Source organism: Hippocampus comes, unplaced genomic scaffold (genome assembly GCF_001891065.2).
Source record: "Hippocampus comes isolate QL1 unplaced genomic scaffold, H_comes_QL1_v1.1 scaffold360, whole genome shotgun sequence".
Taxonomy (NCBI): Eukaryota; Metazoa; Chordata; class Actinopteri; order Syngnathiformes; family Syngnathidae; genus Hippocampus; species Hippocampus comes.
Genome location: NW_017804810.1, coordinates 206,913 through 234,413, shown reverse-complemented (window position 1 = coordinate 234,413; position 27,501 = coordinate 206,913). Strand labels below are relative to the sequence as shown.

The following is a 27,501-nucleotide window of genomic DNA, read 5'->3' as shown; positions in this document are numbered from 1 at the left end:
AAAGAGAAAGGGTTGCGAGACGGCCGGTTTGGTTGGCTCTCCTTGCCTATTTGTAAGGTATACTGCATTTCTTTCAACATTAGCTTTATGTGATTCTGTTAGCATGCAATTGGGTCAATTCAATCTTTGCGATCGCCACTTAATGCATTTGTTTTCCGTTTTGGAACCTACTTCTAGAGTCCATGTGTGAAGCTGTCAAGTATGACGTAACATCCGGATAGTGTCAGGCGAGTGTTCGTTTTCTGAGCTTTTACTGAGGAGGACATTGCCGACTTGACTTCTCATCTCATCTGTTGAAGTTAGACTGAGAGAAAAGTACTGAGATATTTTTTCCCTCAAGCGACATTGCCCCGCTACACAATTTCATTAGTATGCCTTGCTCAATGTAAAGACATGTGTTTTCCTCCAGAATGCCCATTGAAATCAAGCTTCGGTTTGTGGTTCTTTATGGGTCTCAAAAGGGTCAAGCCCAGTCAATAGCAGAGGGGATAGCTGAACAGGCAGACGAGCACGGTTTCCTTGCTGAGCTCAGCTGCTTGAACCAGAAAGATAAGGTAGCAATTTCATGCTGCTGAAATGCCATCATGCATCAAATGCAGTGATCTCCAACATGCTTGTTTCTGCTTGATGGAAGCACTCATTTCTGGTACATTAAAATGACATGTTATAGTACAATCTGGAGAAAGAGAAGTCCCCGGTGGTCTTTATTGTGTCTACGACTGGAGATGGGGAGCCACCAGATAATGCCCTGCAATTTGTGAAGCACATCAAGAAGAAGACACTCTCCTCTGACCACTACAAACACCTTTACTATGCACTTTTAGGTACACGAACCTTGATCTGCAGTGTCTTTTGTTTAAATCATGGAATTGTTGAGTCCACTGTATTGATTTCTTATTTGCTCTGTCTGTGCCTCCAGCTTTAGGAGACACCAATTATGAAAACTTCTGCAACTGTGGCAAGACAATTGAGCGGCGTCTACAGGAACTTGGAGCCCAAAAATTCTATGCAACAGGATATGCAGATGACGGTACAGGGTAAGTTATCCAAAGCAATGCGAAAAACATCTAAGACTGCCGTTTTCCAAGTGTAGGGCAGTGAGGCAAATTCATTTACATATGTTTTATATTGTTAAACAACACTAAGTGGTTTGATTATGTGGTGGACGGAGTTGCTTCACTGGCCATTTTGGAACATCAGAACTTTCATTTTTAAATATGGTACTTATCGTACTCACCCTGACATTTTACCATCCAACCTGTTTAAATTCTAACTCTAAAGTAGTCCTAATAAATGCACTACAGTAATATAAATATATCTCGCAAGGCCTTTGTGAAATGTATATCAACTTTTTTTATGGGTTCCAACAGAAAAATAATTCATTACTACCATACACAACTTGTCATCATAGCCTTACTATGGATATGCTTTATTTGTCCTTGTAAACAGTTTTTTTTTCATTTTATGGAGTGTTCTCACTCCCTACAGGAACTAAAAATCCATTCATTTAGCAAACAAGATGCATCTGAAGTTAGATGTGATTTTTTTCCCCCTCCGTTCAGTCGTTTGGTACATCCCCTAATGCATCACTTAATTATGCAGGTGTAATGTACTTCTTTGTTCCCAAGGTTGGAGGTAGTTGTGGACCCTTGGCTTGAAGGACTGTGGAAAGCTATCAAAGCAGCGTTATCGAATATGGCTTCTGATTGGAGCGTTCAAGAGGATTTAGAGATGACTTTTCCAGATTCGTCGATACCACATGTCCAACTCAACCTGCTAAGCCTCACTGACCTTCAGTCTCCTAATTTGGACCCCAAATTTGCATCTCCGGGTTCATCTTCTTCCACGCAGCCGATGCCCACATCTGTTGAAGGTGTCAGTTTAACCACGCCATCAGCAGAGACACAACACACAGATCCTGGAACGTCCAATGCACCTTCACTATCGCACTCAGTGACTCCGCTGTCCGATTTGTCTCTAAATGTTCCAAGTCTACCTCTACCTTTTCTAGACGTGCGTCTTCAGGAAGTAGACACTGTGGACAAGGTGAGGATTCTTTTTCTCTCTCCTTCTTGTTATCATTAGACTGAAAGTTTTCTAATGATACCTGTCTATTTGTGCATTTTTTTTTTTTAATGACCACCTATTTCTTTCAGAATTTTGGGCCCTTGAACGTTGAAACTATCAATGAGGTTCCTATATCCCGTGCGGTTTGTTTAACAACAGGGGAGTCAGTCAAGACTGCCATCCTTCTTGAACTTGACATCACTGTAAGATTTATAAAATGTTCTCTTTTGTTGCATTCCTCAATGAATTCACTTAAAAAAACGTTGCTCTGTAAATGTTTTCTTCCTCTGAAGGCGTACCCCATGTTGACCTATCAACCTGGGGATTCGTTTGATGTTTTCTGCCCAAATCGAGCCTCTGAGGTCAAGCAACTGCTTCAAAGATTGGGTCTTGAGGATCAGAAGAATCATCATGTCCAAGTTTCTTTACTCAAAGACACAAAGAAAAAAGGTCAGCATACACCTGACAATTATTTGTAGCATATATTGAGAAGCACTGTGTTGAAATGGCCAAGCAAGAACATGTGACACAAGCAGGATATCTTTTATGTTACCGGTAAATAATCATGCAGCAAAAAATGTGGGGTTACATTTCCTGACAGCTGTGATGTAAATTAATTTTTTTCTCATGCTGGGTCACAGGTGCTCAGGTACCCTCCTACATCCCTCAGAACATTTCTTTACTGTACCTGCTCACATGGTGTCTGGAGATTAGAAGTGTTCCAAAGAAGGTATGTACAAACATTAAAAATTCAGTTCACGTTATTTTATTCTATTTTATTTATTTTTATTTTTTTTTTAACGAAATGCACTAAGGAGTGGCAACCAAATTTTGTTGTATGCTATACAATGACAATAAAGGTGATTCTGATTCACTTTCAAAAGTTCTCAAGCTCAGGTAGATAAATACGGCCTACTTAATGGTAAGCGCAGACAAACATTCTTAAACCTTGTGAAAATTATTTTTTCACCGAGGGATGCTCCACTTTCTTCAATGAGTAGATTGCATTTGGAAGTAGATACACACAGCATGCGGTTTTATGTTTAAATTATTCTGTAGAGAGTGACATGCGTTTTGCCATGATAAAAAAAAAACCCAAAAGGAATCTTTTTGCCAGAAGATATGAAAAATACATTTTATTAACATTTGTCATAAATCTCAATGCAGGGTTTCTGTGCGCGCAGACAATTTCGCTTACATTTTATCAAATTCACACACCCCAAGTGCACCATAAATCTAAAGGCAAATGTTTTATTTTACACCACCGTCGGTGTAAAGCTGGGTCTCATCTTTTTAATAAAGCCTCTTCATGCTTTTAATTTAATCTGCACAGTAAAAACAAAAAGGCAGCAGAACCATTTAATGATGTTCAACCTTGCTATCATATCAGACAAATGCCAAAATGTTTGTATTAAGCAACTCCGAGATGTTTAACATTTATTACAACGCTATTAAAAAAAAAAAAAAAAACAAAAAAACGAAACACTTTTCTGGCAAGTTTTTCCATGTGACTTTCAGCCATGTTTCCTTTGTCAGGCCTTGTTGCGAGCAGTGGCTGAGCATACAGCAGACTGTGTGCAGAAGAGGAGGTTACAGGAGCTTTGTAGCAAACAAGGCACCGCAGACTACAACCAGTTTGTGAGAGAGTCCAGCCTCAGTGTTTTGGAGCTTCTCGCTGCCTTCCCTTCCTGCCTACCTCCCCTCAGCCTCTTTGTAGGTCAGATCATTTTCTTTTCTCTTAGTTATTTAGCAAAGAGGAGTTCTTGGTGTTGACGAGGCACCATCATGTCAAGGCTTTCGTGGTTGAGTATTTATTATTGTTATTTTTTTGCTCGAGCCATATTAATTATATAGGCTAAAAATAACCCGGTAATTACTCCACAGATACAAAAATCATATTCGGTTCTCATTGGTCCGTGCGCCATCCCTCCACTAATTTTTGTTCAACAACAAACATCAATGAAAATATACCATCTTGGGAGAAAGAAAACCCCGAAACAAAATAAAGCAATGATGTGTGGCTGGGATTTAGTTTCACTTTTCCACAAGTCAAGAGGGTTGCAACTTTCATCCAGAAAGCGGCACTGTTGCTCCAGTAAAGCAAGCTACTTTTTTTTTTTTTTTTTTGACATACTACTACACAACTGAGTTCTTCTCAGTGGGGCAACGTTCCTGTCCTTGTGCTGTCTCAGTTTTCCTCTGCAAAAGCAAGTTAGACATTTTTGTCATTTTCCTCTGTTAATGCATTTAATAAATGTCGCTTTCAATCATGCTGTCTTACACGTGTCCCTGATTAGAAATTAATTCTCCTCATTCATTAGCCACGCGGTATAGTTCGGTAGACCAAATTTTGATCCGACAGTGAAATGTGTTCGTGACGGCTTGGCATAAAAGTTATCAGCTACTTTTGGCTTCCGTGCGCGTCCTCCTGCCATCCCCCCGCCCCCAGCAGTGATCAGATGCAGAAATCATGCATCATGATGTGAGAAAGTGGGAAGCTGGAGGCTTCCCCGAGCAACAGATGTTGATTGGATTGAGCAGAGGGTCCGAGGTTTGGACAAGTGCAGAGGTGCTCTTGGAGCAGAGGTTAATGGTGAAGCCTTATTCAGCGCGCAGCGTTATCCGCCCCTCTGTGTTCATTAGACTGCAAGATCAGGGTTTATACTTATTCTTTGACAGTAACTATAAATAATGAGGTGAGCATTCAAGAGCGCATAAGACTACAGATACGCTTTCTCTTATTATATTATCCTATTTTTTTTACTCCCCCATATATGAAAAGGTCGTAGCGGACTGCTGTCTGGAAGCATCTTTTTCAGTCTAATTTATCGCAGGGCACAAAGGTAGTAGTCATACCAGGTTGAACACAAATTATTTCTTGACCCTGTGTAACCACACAGGCTTGTTCCTCAGTCCACAAAAACATGAACATTGAGAATGAAGTTCCTTCGCTGCCACTCACTGCTTGCTTGATATTCATCATCAATCTGACGAAAAGCATTTGAAAGGCTGCTCATTGAATATCTGTGAACTTGCAAGGCCTCTCTTCCAAAATGAACTAAAAGTGTGTTGTATTAAAAAGTAAGGGCGATTCTTTGAAATGTGCAACAACCTTTCCCATTCATCTGCTGGCGAGGAAACTATTCATGCATAAATATTTGACCTTATTTCTCTACCTTGTTTTTTACTTTTTTCCAACTTAGTTGAATGGAAAGATGGTAAAGACACTGGGATGAAAATGAGGATTTTTGCGAGACTTTTGCACTTTCATTTCTTTTTTTTTTAGATAAATTAAAAATGTTGCTCTCTCAAGTAAGAATCAGGTGCATGTTTCATAAGCTGCTTACTGAGGGGTGAGACGATCAGTTCCAAAAGGAGTCATCACTTACCAAACTTACGGTCATGACTGCGGTGATCTTGAGTTCTGATCCCAAATCCCCAAATCAAAATAAGCATTGCTAGGCCTCGGTGGAGTCTGGAAAAACAAAACAAACAAAAAAAAAAAGTTATTTGACATAGCTACATTTTTTTTCTGACACTGCTATCAATAATACAGTACATGACTCTTTTGGACAAAATTTAGATAGAAGCAGCATGGAGTTACCCACAATTTGATGGAGGACAAATCCAAATAAGGTTTAATGAGCATAGAGATGTTTTAATAAAGCACAGCAATGTTTTTGCGGACTACATCTAATAGATTGTGTTCCATATTTAGTTTTGTGCATGCCATTCAATTGATACGACTCTAAAGTCAACCCGCTGAGCTTCCTCCCAAAACGCCGTGATTTATGAGCGGGCGTTAGGCTAAGAGTGCGAGCAGATTTTGTCCAGCTGTTGGTCTTTCCGAACGACTTAGCTGAATCAAGTATTTTTGCTGGGCCTCAGCTGCTTTGGCTTTGCTCTTCAGGGTTCATCAATTATATACTTTCAAGTTTCAGGTGATCCAATTCACTTCTTTTTGCCCCATCGAAACGGCGGCAGTGCGGCAGTGGCATATCCTCTTGCTCCAGGCGGAAGCGCTGCTCCTACGTTTTCTCGATTCCAGCCACCCACCATTTGCCAATGCAAGTGTGCACTGCTGATGACCAAAAAAAGGGCACCTTCATGGTTGACTTTGCAATAAGGTTTGCATAAGCAATCTGCTTCCCACTGGCTTCACATCTGGCCGCTTGGGATTCAAACTCCCCGACTTTGTCAATTTAACAAACGGAGCAGCAGCTTGTCCGCAAAGCACAGTGAAATTTGGGTGAGGGTAACTGAAAATCGACGAGCGTTTCGATCACAATGACTTTCTATCCATGTTTTATCACAACAGGATGATTGACAGCTTTTTGTTTTTCTTTTTTTTTTTTTTAGAGCATCTGCCCAAGCTGCAGCCAAGGCCTTATTCAGCTGCCAGGTAAGGAGAGCAAAAAGAGCGCGCCTTTCACAGCGATGACATCATTTGGTCACATTACCATGGCCTCACGATGATAAATGTCTGTCGTATTCTTATTTCAACCTTAATATACGTACTCTCATTTCCTCTCTGCACAATGACGAGTAAAAATCGTTTCAGAACAGCAATAGGCAATTGAAAGGAAGAAAATCCCAAATTGGCATTGACAGTAATTATTAGTCGTGCTTCAATACATAATTTGCAGTGAAACTGACAAATGTCTTGATTCAGAAACACCCTTTTGTTCTAGTAATGCTTGAATGAAGGAGGACCATCATGACTGTGAATTTTGTGAAGCCATATAAATGTTTAACCACCTCCGCATACTGCATACACAGCGAACAACAAATAGACGGAGAACGAATTTTGACATCAGAAGTCAAAATTGATGGAAAGACTTGAACCTTCGCTCGAGAAGAATAATATTTTGGGTCACCTTCTTGCACCTGTCTGCTCTGTAGTCCATGTTAAGTGCGCAGATGTGATTCCCTAATGAACTTTGTGATGGGAGAATTTCGAACAAAACAAATGGACTATTGCGAGTCTTTTATTTAAATCGGTGTTCCATCTTTTTGCCTCACTTAGCCGGTCATCGATTTGCTCTTGCTGTTTAGCTCGTACCCATTAGGTTTTACTTTAAAGCTCACAAGGAACATGAGCGTCAAAGACAAGGTCAGAACTTTTCAGCTGCTCTCCTACTCGCTTTGCTGCTTCCTCAATTGTGAAAAGAGACGGCGACTGTAGTTTATCAGATAGTGCAGACTCGAGACATTAGAGGCTTGCATTATTGATGCCAGAGTCAAAAGAGGTCTCCGCTGGCAAACAGGAAGGAAGGAAGGAGAAGAAATGGACAGGTGCAGGGGCCTTCAGGGAAGACGGACATTTTTGTTGAATTGAGGAGCAGTGTCAGTCATTGTTTACCTACATGTGCCTCGGATTGGCTGTGACCAGTCCAGGGTGTACCCTGCCTCTTGCCCATGCCCGCTGGGATAAACTCCAGCTCTCCTATGACCCTCACGAGGACAAGCGGAATAGAAAAAAAAATTGATGGATAGAACAAGGGTGCAATTTCTGGCCTGGCTTGTTTTAATAAACAACTGTTGATACCCTTTTCGTGCAATTTTCAATAAAAAACACTTGCTTCTCACATTTATGTCCATCGTCTCTCGAACTCGCAGCTCCTGCCTTCGGCACCCAGGCAAGCTGAATTTTGTCCTCAGCGTCGTCGAGTTACCAACATGCTTAGGTCGTCCTGTTGGGAGGCGGGGCTTGTGTACTGGTTGGCTCTTTGACCTCGTCACCCCTCTCCTGGTTCTCCCAGGGAAGGCTGAATCGCAGCGTTGCCTTGCCTTGCCGCAGGTGAGTGGAAAGCTGAAAGGATAGAGGGAAAATTGAAATAAAGCAACCATTGTTTCGAGACTTGAGAAGCTGCAAAGTGACCATCTGTTGTCTCGACATTTATATATTTTTTTTCCCCCCAGAATGTCTTGATGTGTTATTCTCTCTGAAGTTTAATTTAAATCCAGAATGTCGTCTGCAAGGAGCAAAGGGCCAAATTCTCCCATTAGTCCCCGAGTCTTTTTTAGATGTGCTTGGACTTGTACTCTTTTCATCTGAAAATCTGGTCCCACCAGAAAAGTGCACAGGTGCATGCCTGTTCCCCGCTTACGCAGATGGGATGATTTGTCACAAAGAGACTAAAAATAAACAAAACAAGTGATAATAGAGGAGGATTTTTGCCTTGGTATAGGTGTGCGCTCTGTCAATGCAGTTAACACCCCATTTGACTTCTTTTCTTTGAGACTCCACCGATTGCCCGGGTTTGGGGTCGATGAAAATCAAACAGAATTTGAATTAAAGCGACTCAATCCTCTCTATCACACCCTGTGGATTTTAGTTGCAGCTCATACGTTTTCTCATTAGCCCGTCTTCGAATGTTAAGTAGATCAATTAATAGATTGGGAGGCCCAGAGTGGCTCCTCAGCAGCGTTCTGATTACTTGCATTATTTAGAATGCGCACTAATGTTCTGTGACCCTCACACCTCAGATCCATGTGAGTTTGAGACCCAACCACTCCTTTCGACAGCCATCCGACACATCAGTGCCTCTCATAATGGTCGGACCTGGTACGGGTGTCGCGCCCTTCATTGGCTTCCTCCAGCAAAGGTGAACTAATTTATTTGCATGCATTCTCGTCTACTTTATGCTGGCGTTGTGTAGAGATTGTTGCTCTGACCTTTTCCAGACCTGTTCTAGATATTCATAAATGTACACGGCGTGCAGTGTTTAGGGTTATTTCATCACTGCACATTTCCAGCTAATTTGCCCTGACGGTTGAATGAGGGCCCCCCCCCTCAAGGTTCATAATAATTCTAAACGCCGAGTGCTGCTGTCCTCCCAGCGCTCGTTTTAGCCATTGCATCGAGAATAAATGAGGTCCCTTAGAATGGACACATTCACACACGCTGTGCATAATTTGGTGTATGATGAGCAGCTAGGAGTCAGAGCAGCTCGTGGATGCCTATCGATTTAAACATAAAAAAATAGTGAAAGCCGTGGAGTAAATGCTGATGTGTAGGTTTTTTTTTTTTTAATGTGCAGCTTGTCTAATTTAAACTTTAATTACAGGAATATTCAGATGTGACACTTTGTGAAAATTTGCAGAGCTCTTGAAATGATGGTTAGGCCCAGATTGCAAGATGACCTGTCATGAAGAGTTAATGAGACTGTCTGAAGCTTCTCTTACCCGGGCTGATAGATGTGCGTTGAACCGAGCCCATGTCTCCCTGGACTTGTCAGGAAGCAGCGCAAACCTTTTTAGTGTGACTGACACGTTGAAGTCACGGGTGACTTTGCGCCGATGAGGTGGTGCCCCAGTCAGCTCCAATTGTCTCTAATCCACCTGGACAGCCGACCCGCGTTGAAGGGTAGGGTGCGTTGGCAGTCACTGTAGTGAAATCCTTGCAGCAGATCAATGGCAGAAATCTGACATGTCACATGAGCGAGGGACATTGATAGAAATGTCCTTGATCAGAGATTGTGAAATAACGATAAACAGTTTTACGGTGGCCAATACTTGAGAAAGTGCTTGAGATCTGATTCTTATTTTTGTTCTAAAAATAAATATGGGCGAAAAAGAATTAAGTGCCTGTGTAAAGGGAAAAAAAAAAAGCAGGGCGACAATGCACACAGGCTGTAGAGCCGACAACTCCGAGCTAAATATCTTTAAATTCAAATGTGCAAGTCAGCTTTTTGAGTACCATCTTGCTCATTGTTGTTGAGAAATATGATTACTTCAATATGACTTCACGGTTTTCAACAATCATTTGTAACAGCAACAAAACCATGCCGGAGTTCGAGGCCAACCGATTGAAAGATGATCGTAAATGGCTTTGGGGCGTGGCACATTCTGAACTGGAGAAGAGGCACTTTTCATTTGCTTACTGTTATGTGGCAAAAAAAAAAGCAGGCCCTGTGGAAAAAGAATAAAAAGCCGTTCAGCCAGGAAGGAGATTTTCCCATTTGAGTTCAGTAGAACACAACTCACATGCATGAATGCTGCCCGGCTCAGTGACTTCCTCAATCCCTTTTTCAAAGCTGAGCTGCAAGCCAATCAGGTCAGAGCTGCAATTGGCCATTCCCAGGTGGTTGCAATTACCTTCCCTGAAACAAGAAGTGTTCAACAGAACACATTAAGCATCACACAATGACCACGGCAACAGTTTTGGATGGATGTGCACCTTTCTCCCCGTCCAAAATCCACAAAATAATAATTGTTAATATATGTCATTTGGCATGATGACACGAGGTTCGACTCTCTTTGTCGGGCACTGCTTATTCATGAGCCAAATAGAGCAAAGGAACAAAACATGATCTGTCAACATTGCCAAACAATTTGAAATATCAAAATGATCATTTCCACGTTATTGATGCACATCTGTTTGTTGGACCAAAAGCAATATTCAAATCATGACTCGTCAGGTTTTATGTTTTAAATACAGACACCGGAACCCCGAGGCAAGATTCCTCCTCACAAGGCTTTTGTTCCGGTTCATATTTTTGATTTGTTTTCCTTCGCCATTGGAGCTTAAACCTCCCATATACAGAATTCAGCATGCCTCCTGTCTGATCACCCCTTCCCGTCTCCTCCTCTGCGTCACGTCCTGCTGTCTGCATGTAGCGCAGGTGGCTTGTGTCAACCTGTCCTGGTGTGAAGCAGAGTTGTTCCAAACACGACCTCGCCCATTGACGTCTACTCCGAGATAACAATCACCAGGGGGCCGCGCTATCTGCCTCTGGGCCTGAAAAGCATCCCGCAATCATGCCGAGATCCTTCCATCGCTACTCTTAATGCTAATCGATGCTTGTTTGTAAAAATAAATCTTTGAATTCAGATTGCGACTGGAAGAAGCCTCTCCAAAAGGTCACAGACACACTCGGTGGTGCCATTTTTTTTTTAAACAAGCTCCCCAGCTTATTTGTCTGGCATTGATCTTTGCACAAGATTCTATGTCGAATCATGTGATGTCTGTTTGGGTTTTTTTCCTGCTCACAGCAGTGAGGGAAGTGAAATAAATATAACACTGAGCTGTCACCAGCCATATCCTTGACGACGTCAAAGAGAAAGCTGATGCCAAAGGCTAAACTTGACAAGGATGACAACGAGCCAATGCTTTAGGATGCAGGACCCAATGCACTGAACAAAAAAACAAAACAAAACAAACAAACCTAGCGAAGCCGTGAAAGATGCACCGTGTTATCGCGAGGGATTGCTGTAATCAGTTAATTTGATGACCTTTGAAGAAATGTGCCAATTTTGGAATTGATTGTGAATTAATCACAGTCAGAAGGGATCGAGAAAAGTGAAGCGCGCGACTTGCAACCAGTACAGATTCTGTTGATTCAGTGTCAGGTGGTGCTTCATGCACAACTCCTCCATGTTTCTCCTCAATACATCACGCCGTGTCCCATCCCACGAGAGAATAATTATTTTACCCATACGACGGCTGTACATCGGCAGTCATTTCCAGGGCATATGTAGAGACACAGACATTGAATCCGAATGGAGCCCACGCCGCCTGCTCGGAAGTCAGGCAAGTCAACCGCGACCCCATCAGTCACCTCGCGAAATGCACCGTACAAGATAATTGGGATGTTTACAGAGTCCTAACCCTCGGCCCTCACCTCACTAAATGGCGCACTTCTAGTACTGACCAAATGGAGGGCTCCTCTCGCTGCTCTCCTGATAGGATCGTGTTGCACGCTGTTCAGAGTCTGCCGATGCAATGATATCATTTGTATTCAGGGAAAGGCGCCGACGTGGCCTGTCCAGAATGGAACCCAGGTTTTTTTCATATCGGTATTGATCCCTTCAGGGCAGGCGGCGAGCGGAGACGAACGCACTAAAATGAGTTTACTTGAGGCTGTTGGCGAGACAGAACGATCATGCCCGGGATGCAAAATGGAAGGAATTAGAGGCCAGGCGCCTCCATTCCCAGATCCAACATGATGGACACAAAAAAGAAAGACATGTCTCTTTGGCCGAGGCCTACCATGCGCTTGTATATTAATCTTGGTCATGATTACACTACTTGAAAAGCAAAGATTTTGTTTTTTTTTTTTGGGGGGGGGGTAAAGGGGGTTGTACTTTATGTAAAAAGTTTAGTCCCGTTGCATCAGAGTCTTCAGCAACCATGAAGTTTATTTCAATCAATATTGGGGTGGAAGTTATACAGTACTTTCTCAGCTTTCTCACTACGTGACAGTGAACCTGAGAGAGAAGGAGAGACTCTGCTCACAAATTTTTGTTTCCGACCCTGGCATACTTGATAGACAGCTCCTTCGCTTTTCTTGCCTGTCTCCTCTTTGTGCATTTCATCATGCTGTCAGGGGAGAAATACACTCACCTGAATCCTTCGCTAAATGTAAAAGCAATCTTGTTTGTTCACTGTTCCTAAACGCGTGTAGATTATATATACAGTATGGTCCTTGTGAGCAGTCCAGTGAAAGTGGACTCAAAGAAGAAAGATTACTGGTATTTGAACGTTGTGCACAATATCTATTTTGTCCTTTGCTTGAAGTGGTAACACGTTTGACATGTGCACCCAAAAACATGATGTCATAATGTGATCGTGAACCCGCACGCAAGCGGGAGCTTGTTCAAATGTTGTTGTTGCCCCCCCCCCCTTTCATCTGATGTTTATAATTACTAGACACTCTACGATGAACGCATTCAAATTTCCAAACACCCTAACTGGTTCATCAGCGACTAAATTATAGCATTCATTTATATGCATTGTGCGGCAGACCATCAAGGAGTCAGCTGCTTCATTCTGTGTAGAGCACATGCAGAGAAGGATTCGGTCTTGGTAAATTGTGAAGGGTGCCTACGGATACCCGGCATTTCCCAAAAGAGATTCTAGAAAGAGCTCAAAATAATCATGTGGCTGTTGATATCTTAATTTGATCTTGATCATTGAAAGAGATAGCGAGGAGATCCAAGTCAAACACACTTGTCTGGTTTTGTCATGCCTCTGCAGTTTTTTTTTTTTTTTTTTTTTGTGAATGAAAGAAACCTTTGTGGTTATTATTAGCCGTACCTGATTGTGTTCTACACAACCATCAAGCCAATTTTCCTCAATAAGGACGCAGTGACGTGAAAGCCATCTCAGGTAACTTTGTGTGAGAGATGAGGTACAGCCTGAATAAATTGTGAGTCAATCACGAGGCAGAGACAGACAAAAATCATTTACAATCACACCTATGGACAATTTAGAGTCTTTAATTAGTTGAACGTGCATATCTTTTGTAGTGTGGGACAAACCCGAAAAAATCTCATCCAATCACGTGGAGAACATGCAAACTTTTTGGACCTTGCATATTCAGTCAAGTGTCTTTACATTCTTGACGGGTCTACAACCACAACGGTTATAATAATGAGCCGTGTGAAGAGCAGGGCATTCGTTTTGCAATACCGTTAACATTATACTGGCCTGCGTGTTATGAGTTTATTGCAAATCTTATGTGGGAGTCAACAGATTCAGTGATTGAAGAGGGGCTCAGTTAAAAGAAAATAAATGAGAGGATTGGTAACACACACACACACACACACACACACACACATACAGAGAGTAATTAAATTGGGTTTATGATACAGTATTCATAAAGTATAGTAATTAAAAATTAGTAATATGAGGCCTAAACATTTTCATTTTGCTGTTGAGGGTGGGAAAAAAACCACAGTAATTGGCCCCATCAATTTGTGCCTCCGGTAATTGGAGCTTTCAGCTTGAAGAAACAATGCAAAAATAGGACGCGGGTCAGATTGTCTTTGTGATGTATTCCACTTTCGGCTGGTGGTGGCCGCTCTCGCCGCTCACCTCCTGCATCTGCAGGAACAGATAATGCGCTTTTGAGATTCTGCTGATGGCATCATGAAAAGGTTGAGGGGGGGTCAACATTTTCTCTCTCTCTTTTTTTAATCCAGGAGAGGAGTTGGCACCTTTCGACCAGGTGTTGCATTGGGGAGGGAGGGAGGTGAGAGCAACAGAGCCGCTTTGTGTCGCTCTCTTGCCTCCACCTACTAAAAATTCTTTTTGCAGACTTCACACCCTCAAGAAGAATCCATGAAAAGTTCCACTTTCTGTGCAATCCGTCACCGTTGCACACGCACACACACACCGTATGATATTTATTGTTTTCGCCCCGTTTATAGTGATGGAATGAATCCCCCTCGAGTCACACGCATAACGTCCTTGCAACGGTCGTTTCTGTGCATAAAGCAATTGCCGTCCCTGCAGTTGTCGCTTAAACTGTGTCACCGCTCTTCTTTTAACCTCTGCTTCCGGAATGGATTTTCTCTCGCCCATCTGCTGTCTCTCTTTTTGTGAATGAAGATTGACCGATAGCGGTCCCTATTTGAAATTTCAGAGAAAAGGAGAGGCAGCGGAATCCTGATGCGCTGTTCGGTGAGACCTGGTTGTTTTTTGGTTGCCGCTACAGAGACCGAGACTACCTGTTCAGGTAAGCTTGGTGCGAGTCTCTGTTAACTGCTTGTTTACATAGTCTGAGTGTATGGAAATTGCATTTTCACGTACTTTGCCTAACCCTTTGTTCGTCCCCTATTTTGCGACACTATGCTACTCTTCACCTTGTCAGAAGGACACTCCGAGTATTCATGGGCACTCAAGCTCGCAATTATTTCCTTGTATAATCATCTGTTTGGTGAAAATTGTTTCCTTTCGGGTTGATTGCAGGCTGTCTGTGTGTCCAGCTGTCTTAATATGAGTTTCCACAATTCATTTTCAGTTTTGTTTTGGTAAAAATATTTTACGGTATTTCGATCGGATTGGGTGCGGTATATCCAAAATTGGACATGGGGAAATATAGTGCTCCTTCCCTTCAATATGTTGTGCTATCATACTGAGCCCACATCACCTATTGCTCATGCTCACCTATTTGTGAATAAGAATTCTCAAAATTATGCAAAGATGGAAATATGATGCAACAAACCTTTCATTTTTCCTCACTACTCTGGCTCTTTTGCGTGTTTTGTTTTGTTTTTTTTCATGTCCGCGCATTGATTGGTCATCGTCCAAGCATCAACGTTTGCTCAGCTCCGGTGCACTGATCAAGCTGTTCTGCAGGATTAATAGTGTGAATGGATTAGCTGCCTTAATCACAAGAATAGATCACAGGCACGGTGATTTGATCCCCTTTTGTTTTCCCGTCTATTAGGTCGGTATCGCCAAACACAGAGGTAGTGTTTGCCCACCATGTGGACCTCTCTGAAGAGAACCGGCATTGTTGACCAAAGCCATCAGTCTGATCTGTGTGATGCACCCATGAGTTCTACTCCATTTAAAAAGGCTTACTAGAATCACAACAGCCCGTTTAGCAAAAGATAACGAGCTCCTGCACGGGAGACGATATCCCTTTTGCATTGAATTCGAAAGTCAGGTCCTCAAATCTTGGCACATTGATACTATTCTCATCTTTTTCGATCACCTCCAACACCACAATGCATTTGAAATTAAATGCGATTTCACTGCAGACTTTCAGCTTTAATTTGAGGGTAGTTACATCCAAATTAGGTGAATGGTGTAGGAATTCCAATGATTTGTTGATACAGTATGCCTCCCACTGTTTTAGGGACCGTTCACCTGATTTAAAGGAAAACTAACTAAAATTAAAGCGCATAGTGGTGGTTTTTAGAGTCAAAAAGATGTGAATTGTCTCACTGTCCCAATTTATAAACCTGACCCTGTGTTTTATCTTCATACATTCAGGGTTGCATGCATATTATTTTAAAATCTTCCTCACTGTGGGAGTGAAATGAATTTAGGGTCACCCACAATGTTGTTTAAAAATGGATTTGCCGGTTGTCAGGTCCTATTAAACCAATCACAAGCCTGAAAAAGAATCACATTCGGATGCAAAATAGTCCAAAGTAAGATTTTCATTGAAATGTTCTTCAGTTCCACAACTGGCCATGTTGAGAATGAATTGTGCAAAGCGGACATACCGATGAAGCAACCGCAAAGCCCAACTGGTGTCCATACGCTGTCTCGCGATAGAAACACACTCAGCGCTAGCTGACAGCACCTTCTTGGTCACTCTCTTACGTGCCTTGCACATCCTAAGTAGTTTAACTATATTTTCGTTTCATTAAACATGTCTTCACACACTTAAAAATATTTTTTAAAATGTTTTTTTATGATGCCGAAAGTTTGGAGCAAAGAAATTGAGGCCACCCAAATAGGGTGTCCTCATTCATCGGCAACCACTGAGCTTTTGATTTAGCGCACAGCTTGTATGTGAACATAAGGCCCACGTGTGTCGAAAGATGTCGTTCGCCCTGCTGAGCTCACCTTTGTCGCGATACATAAATTTGAGGCCGTGTGTCGGAATTAAGCACGGTAACGCCATGGCATCGCCGTGGCAACCACAAGCCCGCCAAGTCGAATCATACACCTGCTTGACATTTGTAAGCTATTTCAGCCACAGCTGTGCGCTCACACTTGAGCTGGATTTTGAAATGCTTGAGTGTTAAACACCGTCCAACATAAAAGATGAATCATTTCCTTCTAGTATTGTGCGCTTTAAATAAGTCACTGGTTTACCTGAGGCGCACACGTCGGCTCACAATCTCCGTTTCCCCTGAGAGCGTTTTTGCTCACTGACCATCTTCCTCCTCAGGCCCCGCAGATAGCGAGGCAGAGGCGAGAAGTTGGCAAGCTCACCTCAGCCGACAGGGAGCGAGGATACACCCAACAGCAGGATTGATTAGAGAAACGTGTTTTTGAACAGTGCCTCGACCTTTCTCGTTTTCTCGTTAAGCAAAATAAATTAGCTGTCTGGCACAGCTTTCCTTGGACCTTTTGCTCATCCGTGTTGTTTTTCCATTAAGCCCGACAGTTGTTTTTGTTCTTTGCAAATGTTTGGTGAGGATATCTGCGCGCTGACTATCTTGAGGGGATTTTGGATGTGTTGGTGTGCGGTGTTACAAGGTCATTGCTGTGCATGTCCAGATTTAGTTTCTCCTCATGAGGATGGAAACGCTCCAGATTTTGCTCTACAAGTGCTGACATTATAGGCACATTCTCCATGGTTAGCAATAACAGTATTTGCAGACAAATGCCTCTGTAATTGTGAATGAGTGTGCCCACTGGATACCTTTTCACAGGCACAGATACAAGTCGTCAGTACACGCGCTCCATACATTGCAGCGTGAAGAGGCGTCTGTTGAGGGCCTTTAGAAAAAGTAGTTAATGACGTCGGTCTTTTATTTATTGCCTCACCCAAATGATGTCAACGACAGTGGAAGTAACAGAAGCCACAGATACGTGCTCCAAAATTCCAAACTTGAGTTTTGTTGACCGGTTGTCCATTACAAAGCTGAACTTGGCATGTTGGCATAAAACTTCATCTTAGCCAAGCATGACTTTAATGTTTTCCCTCTTTTTTTTTTTTTTGCTGCCAGAGAGGAGCTGGAGGGCTTTGTGTCCAGTGGTACTTTGGACCACCTCCAAGTATGTTTCTCCAGAAATGACCAGAAGGACGAGGAGGCCGTCGTCTCAGGAGGCTCTCCCAGATACGTCCAACACAACTTGCTGCTCCACAGCCACAAAATAATCAACATCTTGCTCAAAAACAATGGTTGCCTCTATGTTTGTGGGTAAGACTGACTGAGTGTAAGCCGGTCTTGATTGGAGTGGAAATATTGTTTTTCTCCATTGCACACTGATTAAGATTATTAAAGGGGGGCCGTGCACTTGCATGATAAAATAAATAAACTGCTTGATAAATCTCCTGCGAAAGAAATGCAAACGCACGCTTGTCTTGTTGCTGTAAACCAATAAAAAGGTTGTGCGCACTTTTTCCTTGCCCACAATAACAACGCGGCTTAAATATTATTTTATGCATACCTGCACACTTCCCATATATTTGTGTGTCTCAGTGCAGTCTCAGTAAGACGATGAATGATGCATAACAATGAGTCATGCCAACAGTTTTATAGCTCGGAGTCCCATGATTTATCGCAAGGGTCTCCCTTTTTATCACTGCGGGTCTACCTGCTTCTTTTAAATGATCTTTGAAACATCCGGACTAAATTAAATGAAATAAATCCCACCTCTATGTCAACAGAATGATGAATCTGTCCCAAAATGCTGCAATCGCAAGATCTAGGCTGTGTCTCAATTCGAGATTTATGGAGATTGTCATTCAGTGTGTACAACCACATACGGGGAATGGCCTTTTTCTGGTTGGGTCAGTAAGACGATGAATGATGCATAACAATGAGTCATGCCAACAGTTTTATAGCTCGGAGTCCCATGATTTATCGCAAGGGTCTCCCTTTTTATCACTGCGGGTCTACCTGCTTCTTTCAGTAAGACGATGAATGATGCATAACAATGAGTCACGCCAACAGTTTTACAGCTCGGAGTCTCATGATTTATCACGAGGGTCTCCCTTTTTTATCACTGCGGGTCTACCTGCTTCTCTTAAATGATCTTTGAAACATCCGGACTAAATTAAATGAAATAAATCCCACCTCTATGTCAACAGAATGATGAATCTGTCCCAAAATGCTGCAATCGCAAGATCTAGGCTGTGTCTCAATTCGAGATTTATGGAGATTGTCATTCAGTGTGTACAACCACATACGGGGAATGGCCTTTTTCTGGTTGGGGTTAAAAGTAGGGGATTGTACAGTCTTACCAAACCACACAAAATGCAAAAAAAAAAAAATTGTATTGCTGTATTCCTCTGACACCTGCGTGATTTCCTTTCTCTTCCCATCTTTTTCCACCCTCTCCAGAGATGCAAAGAACATGGCTAAAGACGTAAACGACACCCTGATGGAGATGATCAAGCGTGAGCTCCAGGTGGACCAACTGGAGGCCATGAAGCAACTGGCTCGCCTCAGGGAGGAGAAACGCTACTTGCAGGACATCTGGGGATAACGGAGGACTTTTTGATTTTGATTATTATTAGTGTTATTATTTTTAATGACATGAAATTCAACATACGTTCTCAGCCGTGTCCTTGTGCGCTAAAAAACGGGGGAGCCGCTGATAACCGCGATGGAACATCCGTTGCATTGCTTTGGAGAAGGTGTCCAACGTGCTGACCTGAGAACACGGCGTGCTGACATCATCTCATGCTTGGCTTGTTGAGCAAAAGTGACCTTGGCCCGGCCAATAATGCTGCTTATTGGTTCTGGCGGTGTGAAAATGCTTTGAGGGTTGACAAGCACTCCGTGTTTGTCCTGCCAGGGAAAGCATTTAAGTCGACTTTGATGGAGGGATTTCAATGAGACTGAAACCGCTCTGCGGTTCCTCCCTAGATAAACAACAAAGTCGTTGACACACACGCACGCATACAGATATGAAAGGATTGCGCAGGGTTTAGAAATGGATTTTTTTAGTATTGTGGTATTTTCTTTGAATGTGCAAAATCCACTGCCAACTAAATACCCGACGTTCGCAAAGAAGCTCCGAAGGCCACACGCCAATCACTCCACACTAAACACTTGAGTTTGCTTTTATGCTGCTTGACATTATTATGGAGTCACCTTTCTTTTTTCTTCTTTCGAGAATTGGATCTGAGGAAAACAAAAGAGCTTCCATGATTACAGGCACAATACGCGGATTGTTTCTTTGTGTGAAGTTCAGTGTGTGCATATCGGGCATAAATATCCAACCTAAAGCTCAGCCCTGAGCTCTGAGAGGAATCCATCCGACTTGACTTTGCTTTGTTTTAGTACTGCCCGCATGCACAATGTTATTTTGGACTCCTCCGAAAATGCAGCCAGGCTAGGATCTCAAACACAAGCCCACACACCGCCTCTCGTATTTTGCGGCCTGGCAATAAAAATAATTTCGAATTGGCTTCCGGCGTCTCCTCTTTTCCCCTTTTATTGCTCAAAATGACATTTGTGGGTTTTCGGGTGCAAATGACCCGACTCTATGAACTTGTGGTTGAGGAGCAATGGTGAAAAGATGTGAAATTTGTCGTGACTGAATCTAAAAATTGAAATCGTGCTGACTTGAAAGTTGAAGGTGCCTTTGGTGAAGAGAACGAAAGCATCTGCTAATTGAAGTCTTTTTGTGGTGTGCCGCAGAGCCCCAGAGAGAGGCTTCCTCAGAATTAAATCTTCTAACAGCGGTCGTTTTAGTTCTCGTTTTGAAGGGAGGGTAGACGGGGGGGAAAAACATGTTTACAATCTTCCACTGCCTCCACCGTTGATGACACACCATTTAATTCGTCCTCAAGCCGGGTAAACAAAACCGGCACCATTCTAGAAAACCACCCCCCGACTGTGACTAATTGCTTTCATAGTATATTGTCAAAAAGGGCAAAACGGCTCTTGGACTGAATCATCTTAAGAATGTGACGACACAACCAGCGTTCTCTCAAAACTCAGAGCCTCGCACGCTGCTCGCGGTCCGCGTCACTCGATCCCGCGACCGCAAAGGACTGAGGCAAGTTCAAAGTTATGGCTGGCTAATTAAAAAGGTCCACAATGTCAAAAAGTACGGCAACGGTTTGGAATAAATCAGAGCTCGTTGGAGGTCAGAGCGACCGGAGAGCAGTAACACCCCAGTGAGAGACGCCCCTTGTTAAAAATGGCTAAATGAAGCAGAAAGACGTGCGCTATCGTTCATGACTCTTATTATGAAGAGCGTCGAGTGGAGAGGTGCAGTTCATGTCAATGAACAGCACAAGACCCGCTTGACACACAAAGTACTCCACGGAGTGAAGATGTTAGAGGAGTCCAATCAGCCCGGTCGACACAATGCCCACTTCATTTGACTTTGCTCTGCGGGAGTGAATGGAGTGTCGCTTTAGCGGTAACAGTGCTTAACACTAAGGCATTATTAAATGTGACTACGGGTCCGCTCAGGCAATATGCGGGTGAGCCTGGAATAAATGTCTTCACTTTCCACATTTGTTTTCTGGGAATTGTTTCAAGGATGAAAATGACAAACCGGAATTAAAGGTGTTTGACTTTGGACGCTCCGCTGTCCTGTATTCTGTTATGTGTCAGAGAGTCGGTTCAGAGGCACTCATGTGGCAGGCCTCAAATGCTTGATTTGAGCTCTACGTAACCTAGAGTTGAAATGGGAAAATTGCCTGACTGACTGAGCAAAAACAGTTTAGTGCTGCTTTGAAAATGAACGCACGATTGAAGGAAAGAAATGAATCTTAACCGAGCAAGACAGCAGAACACCGACACCAAGAGTGTCAGTCCATATTTAACCGCTTTGTCAATTTATTCATATCATAAACCTCGGTCATTGAAGATCGACAAGTAGGATCTTCTGACTCCCAAGTTCTATTTTTCATTGAATCAAAATCTCATGGCATTTTGTTCCAGAATGAATGGTGCCATGGCCGTCAGTTCAACGCGGTTAAGCCGAACGTTCACCTTCAGGAGCATCCTCATTGCACTCGAAAGTGAGAAATGAGACCCAAACGAAATGAGAAAATACTTTTTAGATTAGGACGGTCATAACAGATGAGGAACCTAAATCCCCTCATTCCCAAACAGGTAAATAAGATGACATCCGTATATCCATCGGGCGGCCCGTTGTATTATCCTTCACAATCTAAATGGATCCATTTCAAGAGCTGTTGAGCGATTCTGCCTTGACAAATATGACGGCCGGTTGTGTACGTGAAGGTAGAAAGTTTGTCTGCCGTACTCGTGCTGTTCTGTTTAGCCTAAAACGGAATTTCTAAGGTCAAACAATGTGCCGTGCTGCCGGTTGACTTCTAAGTTGTTGGAATTTCCCCACTGGAAATCATGTAAAATAAATAAATGAACTCCAGGGTCAAAGGTCACCATTATAAAACTTAACAATTACAGTCGTCGGTTGTAACATTTTAGAAGTGTAAAGATAAATTGAGCAATGTATGGGGGGTGGGCTCCAACTCACCCGCGACCCTCCGCAGGATAAGTGCTTCAGAGAATGAATGGATGGATAATAACACTCAAGTAAAACTACTTAACCTTGCAAAACGCCTGATGCAACCATAATATTGTCACCTGGATATGTTTTATAGGTGGAGTATCTGCTTGCAAGCCCCATTAGAGCACATGCTTTATGGATGTTTTGCAGGTATATGCTGGAAAAGAAATGGTACGCAGAGATTCCCAGAAAGATGATAATATTATTTATACTGTCTATAAATAAAGCCATTTTTTTCTAAAGTAGACAGTAGTCATGGCAACTAACTTTGGCTTTGCACAACAACAAGTCTTTTGAAGATGCATTAATCCACCGGGATTTTTACATTTGGCTGCAATGCGGTGCGGAATTCTAGCTCAGGTTAGCCATTTTCAGATCAAAAGAAAAACTAGTCACGAGCTGACGATTCGTCGTCCTTGTCCGCTGCCGGGGGTGCAGCGCGTGCTCTGCTCACAATTTCTGAACACGACTGTTTCATCCCTTTTTTGTTGGGACACAAAGAATAACCAAACGGCACATTTGAACATTGTTCGGAGTTTCCAAACGGTCTGAGTGAAGCTTTGTGCTTGGAACGTATTTCCAAACGCACCCTAGATGAGGCTATGGCAACAAGCTCTCGGACACGTTCGCAAATACGCTCAGAGCACGCATTGCTTTACTCCAACATTTCAGAAACCCGGAGCATTATTCAAATGTGCCATTGGGTTTTTCGGAGTGCACCAAAAACAGAGTGCTGTGAATCCGCAATAACCGAACGACGAAGTAGCGAAGGGAACACTGTACTCCAAATTTTACCACTTTTGGGCCATTTGATTTTGGAGGTTCCACTATATATCATTTTAAAACGTTTTTTTCCCGTCTACATTATCTTTGTTCCACAGAGAAAAAAAAGTTTTTGTTGAATTTGCTCAATTTGATTTCGTCAAGTTGTTGCACAAAATAAAATCATCTGCATCCAGGTGATTTTTTGAGGGCACAAGACATCTACTTAAAAAACATGTATTTTGTGCAGCCACTTGATGAAATAAAACGGAGTGAATTCAAAAGATCATTTTTCATATTTCCAATGGAGTGTGCTGATGTCGGTGTGGTGAAGCTTTTATTCCCAAAGATGAAAAATATGCTTTGTTTCTGGGGATGGTTCTCATCCCTTTTACAGCTGTCAAGCAGATGCAGCACCCACTTCCCACAGCAGTTGGACCCATAAACCAAAGTGCCAAAGATCAAACTTTGGCTGGCAGTTCTAATGCTCAATTCATGGACCAGGACTTCGGTTCATGTGGACATTCGGTCCAGCCAAACTTGACTTGCGTAATCCCTCCTTTGATGCATTTCATAAAACAATAAATATTGTAAAAGCCTTTTACTACATTTAGTCAGATCTTATGTCAGATGTTGCTGACTGTTACGTTCCAAGATCACGCCGGCCCGCACACTTGGCCGAAACGCACGCTGCACAAGGTGTGCATTTGTGCTTTTACAGGATCATGGGGTCCGACCACTTCACATTAGGTGCTCAGGGTGAGAAAGGGCTCTCGTTCTCTCCCAAAAATATGCGGGTATGTTTGAATGTTAGCAAAAATAATGAGAAGCCTAATTATATTGGTGTCAAGCTGCAGGAGGTACCGTGCAAACAAGGCAAGGCGGCATAAGACGATGTGTTCTTAGCAGCAAGATGGCAGGATCACTGTGTAAAACGACCACTAAGCTCGACAAAGTCCCTTAATCACTCGTTGTCTCTGGGGGGGGCAAAAACATGCAAGCTCGACATGAAGTGCTGTCTAAGCCTTGTTCTCGCAACATGCACACATGCTGTACACGCATGCATTCAAACGCTACGTCCCGAACAAAAGCAATTACAGTGAATGAAGGACAAAACTGGGAAGGTCGTATTTTTGGTCCTCTTGTAGCACCGGACCGATGGTCCGGCTGTACAATGAGATTCCATTTTAATGCCAATGCTAGACAATTGCACAAAACCCATCAAACCAACCACGTTCATCTCTGTGCTCTTATCAGTCACGACAGGGCATCTCAACATTGATCCTCTCCGGATATATTTGTGGGCTTGGAGACCCTTGCTTTGCTGGACAAATGTTCAACATGAAGGAATAAAACATGCCCTCGCTGCATGTATTTTTTTTGGGGGTCAGGGGGTGGGGGGACAGATTTAAAGCTCCAGTCCTGTTTGATGCTGCTGTGTCCTACACACAATTTGTAGTCAGCCTCTTCAATGCGCTCACATTGGACTTCTTGTTAATTGGCCGTTCTGACGGTGGTGCCCACCCACCGTTGGCCCACCGGGGTTTGATAAATGAGGCGCTCACTTTCCTCGCGTGGACTGAAGTGAGTGTTTGTTTTCCAGAGCACACTTTGATGCCCATGACTACTTGAAAGAAGCAGGGCGTCTTTGATTGCTGCACTTGAAGTGAAACCCGACATGAAACAGTAAACTTTAAGGGTGCCATTTGTTAGTGTCTTTACTGTAAGCGCTTCCAAGCCCCCTACTGAGGAGATGAAAGAAAACTACAAAGCCGTCGCGATATCAGAATGCAGCGGTACGAGCAATAAATAGTACATGATTGTACAATTAGTCTGAATGTAAATTGCATATCCAAGTTATCATTGATGAGTTTGTGCCTCTTTGTTTGTGGGGCGGCGGGGGGGGGGGGACAAGTCTATTTACTTGTATTTTCTGACTAGACTATAGTCCACTGATCGAGTTTTCTAGTATATTTACTGACCATCTGAAACAACTCAAATGCCCAATGGCCAAAACGCATGCAAAAAAAATCTACAGGCGCTAAGGCAAAAACCTAATACGGTCACCAAATAAGTTCCTAACACGTGAAGTCTTAAATACTACATATTAAATGCATCGATCTTTTGGGAAAAAAGTTGATCAGCGCAAGTAGGTCTGCAGTTTGGTGACAATCGAATCGTCTGATATCGTCCCATGACCTTCATATCATTCATATGTGAAGGTCATGGGACGTGATGTGACTTTTTAATATATTTTTTTGTTTGTTTTTTGAACCGAACTCGTCTGTGATGTGACTTTTTAATATATTTTTTTGTTTGTTTGTTTTTTGAACCGAACTCGTCAGGCCCAACATTTCCATCCCTTCTTTTCCTAATTAAGTCCCGCTGCTTCCAAGTGTTGGGGTTGTGTTCTTCATTGCTTCAGCCCTCCTGCGTGACTCTTCTGTTTTGCCTTAATTCGCTTCTTGTGCTCCACCTTTCTGTGTACACGGTGCACATTTATTGGCCCGTGCTGCGTCTCAGCCTCTTAATGGATTGATGTAAAGTGCTCTCCTGGCGCTTTGCAGCTGCTTGTTGTCCTTTATTGCTGCAGAAGTTGTGGCCTTGGGATGTTTTTTTTCTTCACTTGTCCCACTGCGACGAAAATGACTTATGTACCTGATGAGACGTTGCAATGACAATAGCCGCAGCAATAGAAAATGTCACCATATCAATTAATATTATTGATCATTTTATAAATAGGCTTCTCAACAACCGTATGGATATTCCAACCATCCATTTTCAATGCATATTTATACGAGCAACCATTAACACCTTTGGAGAATTGTGATTCTTCAATTATAGCGTATTGAGAATTAGAGAGGAGCCCGGATGACCTTGTCAAATGCAAGAATGCTGAGAATATGCAAACTCCATACAGGAAGGTTGGAGCCACAATTCAAACCCTGGACTTCAAAACTGCGAGGCAGATGTGCTAACCACTAACCACAATCACCGTACTGCTTCTCGATGGATATTTTTCCACAAAAATTATTCCTACCAAGCTTGATATTAAGTATCTGCCTGGCTATAAAGGACACAAAAAAGAGGACGGAAGAAGACAAATATTTACAATTTTCATTTTTTCCCCCCTACATTTGGAAAGTGATTCATGCCCCTGACATGTTTGCGGAAACACAATATTATACACATTCATCTAGCAACATTGTAGCATGAGCATTAGGTATGCATGTATTCAGAAAGAGTGTGAATAATTTGGGTAAAAAAAATAAAAACTCACCTTGTTTGCGGATAATGACTCAAGTATCATTTCCAGTCTTCCGTATGACCTTAACATGACAGTTAAGTGTCACTTTACTTTGTGGGGTGACAGTGGGTAGCGTGAGACGCAGAGGGCATCAACACCTCAAAAGTCTGACCTCCAAAACAAAGGTGGGTGGTGTCCTCATGCCTCCCTCCAAATGCTTTTTGAATCTGAAAGTGAGAAGAGCGTCACTGTGTGTGGTGGCCAAATGACATCATGTTTGCTGCTCCCAGATTGATGAGAAATACATTCAACTGAACTCGACGGTATTTCTGGAGCACTTTAAAACAACCACCGCTGTATACAAAGTGCTATACGTGGAGCAAAAATCATTCATACAAGAACAAAATAAATGAATAACGAAGACAGTAGAAACTCACCTGATACATGTGCAAGTTGAAGGAGCAAGTTCAAGCAACAATATGCAAACTGCACACAGGACGGCCTGAGTAAAGATTCACAAGTCTTGATGAAGGGGCAGATGCTGCTCAGATGATTTTTTTTTCCTGTCTGTGAACAGATAAAAAAACAAAATGTTTTATGACTCACACAACAAATATACGGCGAATAGACTGTAGCTATTGGAGTTCCCTTTAAAGAGTGAGCCTCTCCCTCCATACAATGTGCCTATTTCTCAAAAAGCCAGCGTCTTACTCATGCTTATTGTGTATGTGACCGTGTCCTTCAGCGTGTATTCATGAACCCGTTCTCAGAACGAGCGGTCCGATCCGTCTTTGTAATGGCGGCGCAGGATGGCTAACTCTCAGGCCCCAGATCCGTCCTCATTTGGTTGGCATTTCGTTTTGCAGGCCACAATCTTTCCTTCCTGCGACATGGGCAGAAACCTTTCACCCTCTCCTTTCCGTCCCGCACACCGACACGCGCTCTTTCCCCCTCCGTCTGCATCTCTGCTTTTCACGCCACTGAAACAGGATGAGTCAAAATGAGGACAAATTGATACAAATCCCATGGAAAGCAGCCAAGGGTGCGAGGAATAAATGGTCAAAGTGCGTGCGTGCAAGTCGACGGTAAGCATAAATCTGCTGATGTAGTGCTTGCGTTCCTTTTGTAAGTGTGTCCATTGCTCATTATGATAGCCATTACTCTGAGACCGAGAGGACTTAGAGGACGCCGCAATGTCACAGCTCTATCAAAAGCAAATCAGCAAAAGCGACTCTAAGAAACAAAAAGGGGGGTGCACAAATAAATAAAACAGACTGGAATCAACTTGTGTGGCTAACCTTACTGCAAAGAGGAAGTGCAATACACAGAGAATTCCCCACAGTTTACTCCTAAACCGAAATGACCGTCATCACTGGTTAAAGGCAATTCCACTTCATCGGGTTCTTTTGCCTTGAGCAACACAAAGCCGAGTCAATCTAATCATGAAGCAAGGTGAGAAGCGAGGGCAGCAGGAGGAAAGAAGAAAGAAAGCAATGGAGGCCGA

At 42.8% G+C, this 27,501-nt stretch overlaps 1 protein-coding gene and 2 long non-coding RNA genes across 6 annotated transcripts; 1 reads left to right on the top strand and 2 right to left on the bottom strand.

The window, feature by feature from the left end:
- The first annotated feature begins 6 nt into the window (after positions 1 to 6).
- On the top strand, positions 7 to 21,028 carry mtrr (5-methyltetrahydrofolate-homocysteine methyltransferase reductase). Of its 3 annotated transcripts, XM_019863160.1 has the most exons (16): positions 7 to 56; positions 176 to 227; positions 410 to 554; positions 671 to 824; positions 920 to 1,037; positions 1,629 to 2,046; positions 2,157 to 2,270; positions 2,361 to 2,517; positions 2,709 to 2,797; positions 3,604 to 3,784; positions 6,427 to 6,469; positions 7,687 to 7,867; positions 8,557 to 8,675; positions 14,439 to 14,531; positions 17,491 to 17,685; positions 18,832 to 21,028. In XM_019863160.1, the coding sequence occupies exons 3-16, from the start codon at positions 411 to 413 to the stop codon at positions 18,974 to 18,976; spliced, it is 2,151 nt and encodes a 716-aa protein (XP_019718719.1). In that variant the 5' UTR covers positions 7 to 56; positions 176 to 227; position 410; the 3' UTR covers positions 18,977 to 21,028. The 3 variants fall into 3 exon arrangements, with proteins under 3 accessions (XP_019718719.1, XP_019718710.1, XP_019718727.1); XM_019863151.1 differs by lacking the exon at positions 7 to 56 and having other exon boundaries at positions 176 to 315; XM_019863168.1 differs by lacking the exons at positions 7 to 56; positions 17,491 to 17,685; positions 18,832 to 21,028 and adding an exon at positions 15,246 to 15,686 and having other exon boundaries at positions 176 to 315.
- Positions 2,404 to 7,743, bottom strand: LOC109511865 (uncharacterized). Of its 2 annotated transcripts, none has more exons than XR_002167409.1 (3): positions 7,657 to 7,743; positions 5,457 to 5,542; positions 2,404 to 2,495 (listed from the first exon to the last, which is right to left on the bottom strand). It is a non-coding gene; the product is annotated as an uncharacterized LOC109511865 (long non-coding RNA). The 2 variants fall into 2 exon arrangements; XR_002167410.1 differs by lacking the exon at positions 2,404 to 2,495 and adding an exon at positions 3,791 to 4,266.
- Positions 7,774 to 26,559, bottom strand: LOC109511858 (uncharacterized). Its single transcript, XR_002167408.1, has 5 exons — positions 26,435 to 26,559; positions 26,031 to 26,224; positions 10,057 to 10,172; positions 9,256 to 9,981; positions 7,774 to 7,879 (listed from the first exon to the last, which is right to left on the bottom strand). It is a non-coding gene; the product is annotated as an uncharacterized LOC109511858 (long non-coding RNA).
- Positions 26,560 to 27,501: the final 942 nt, after the last annotated feature.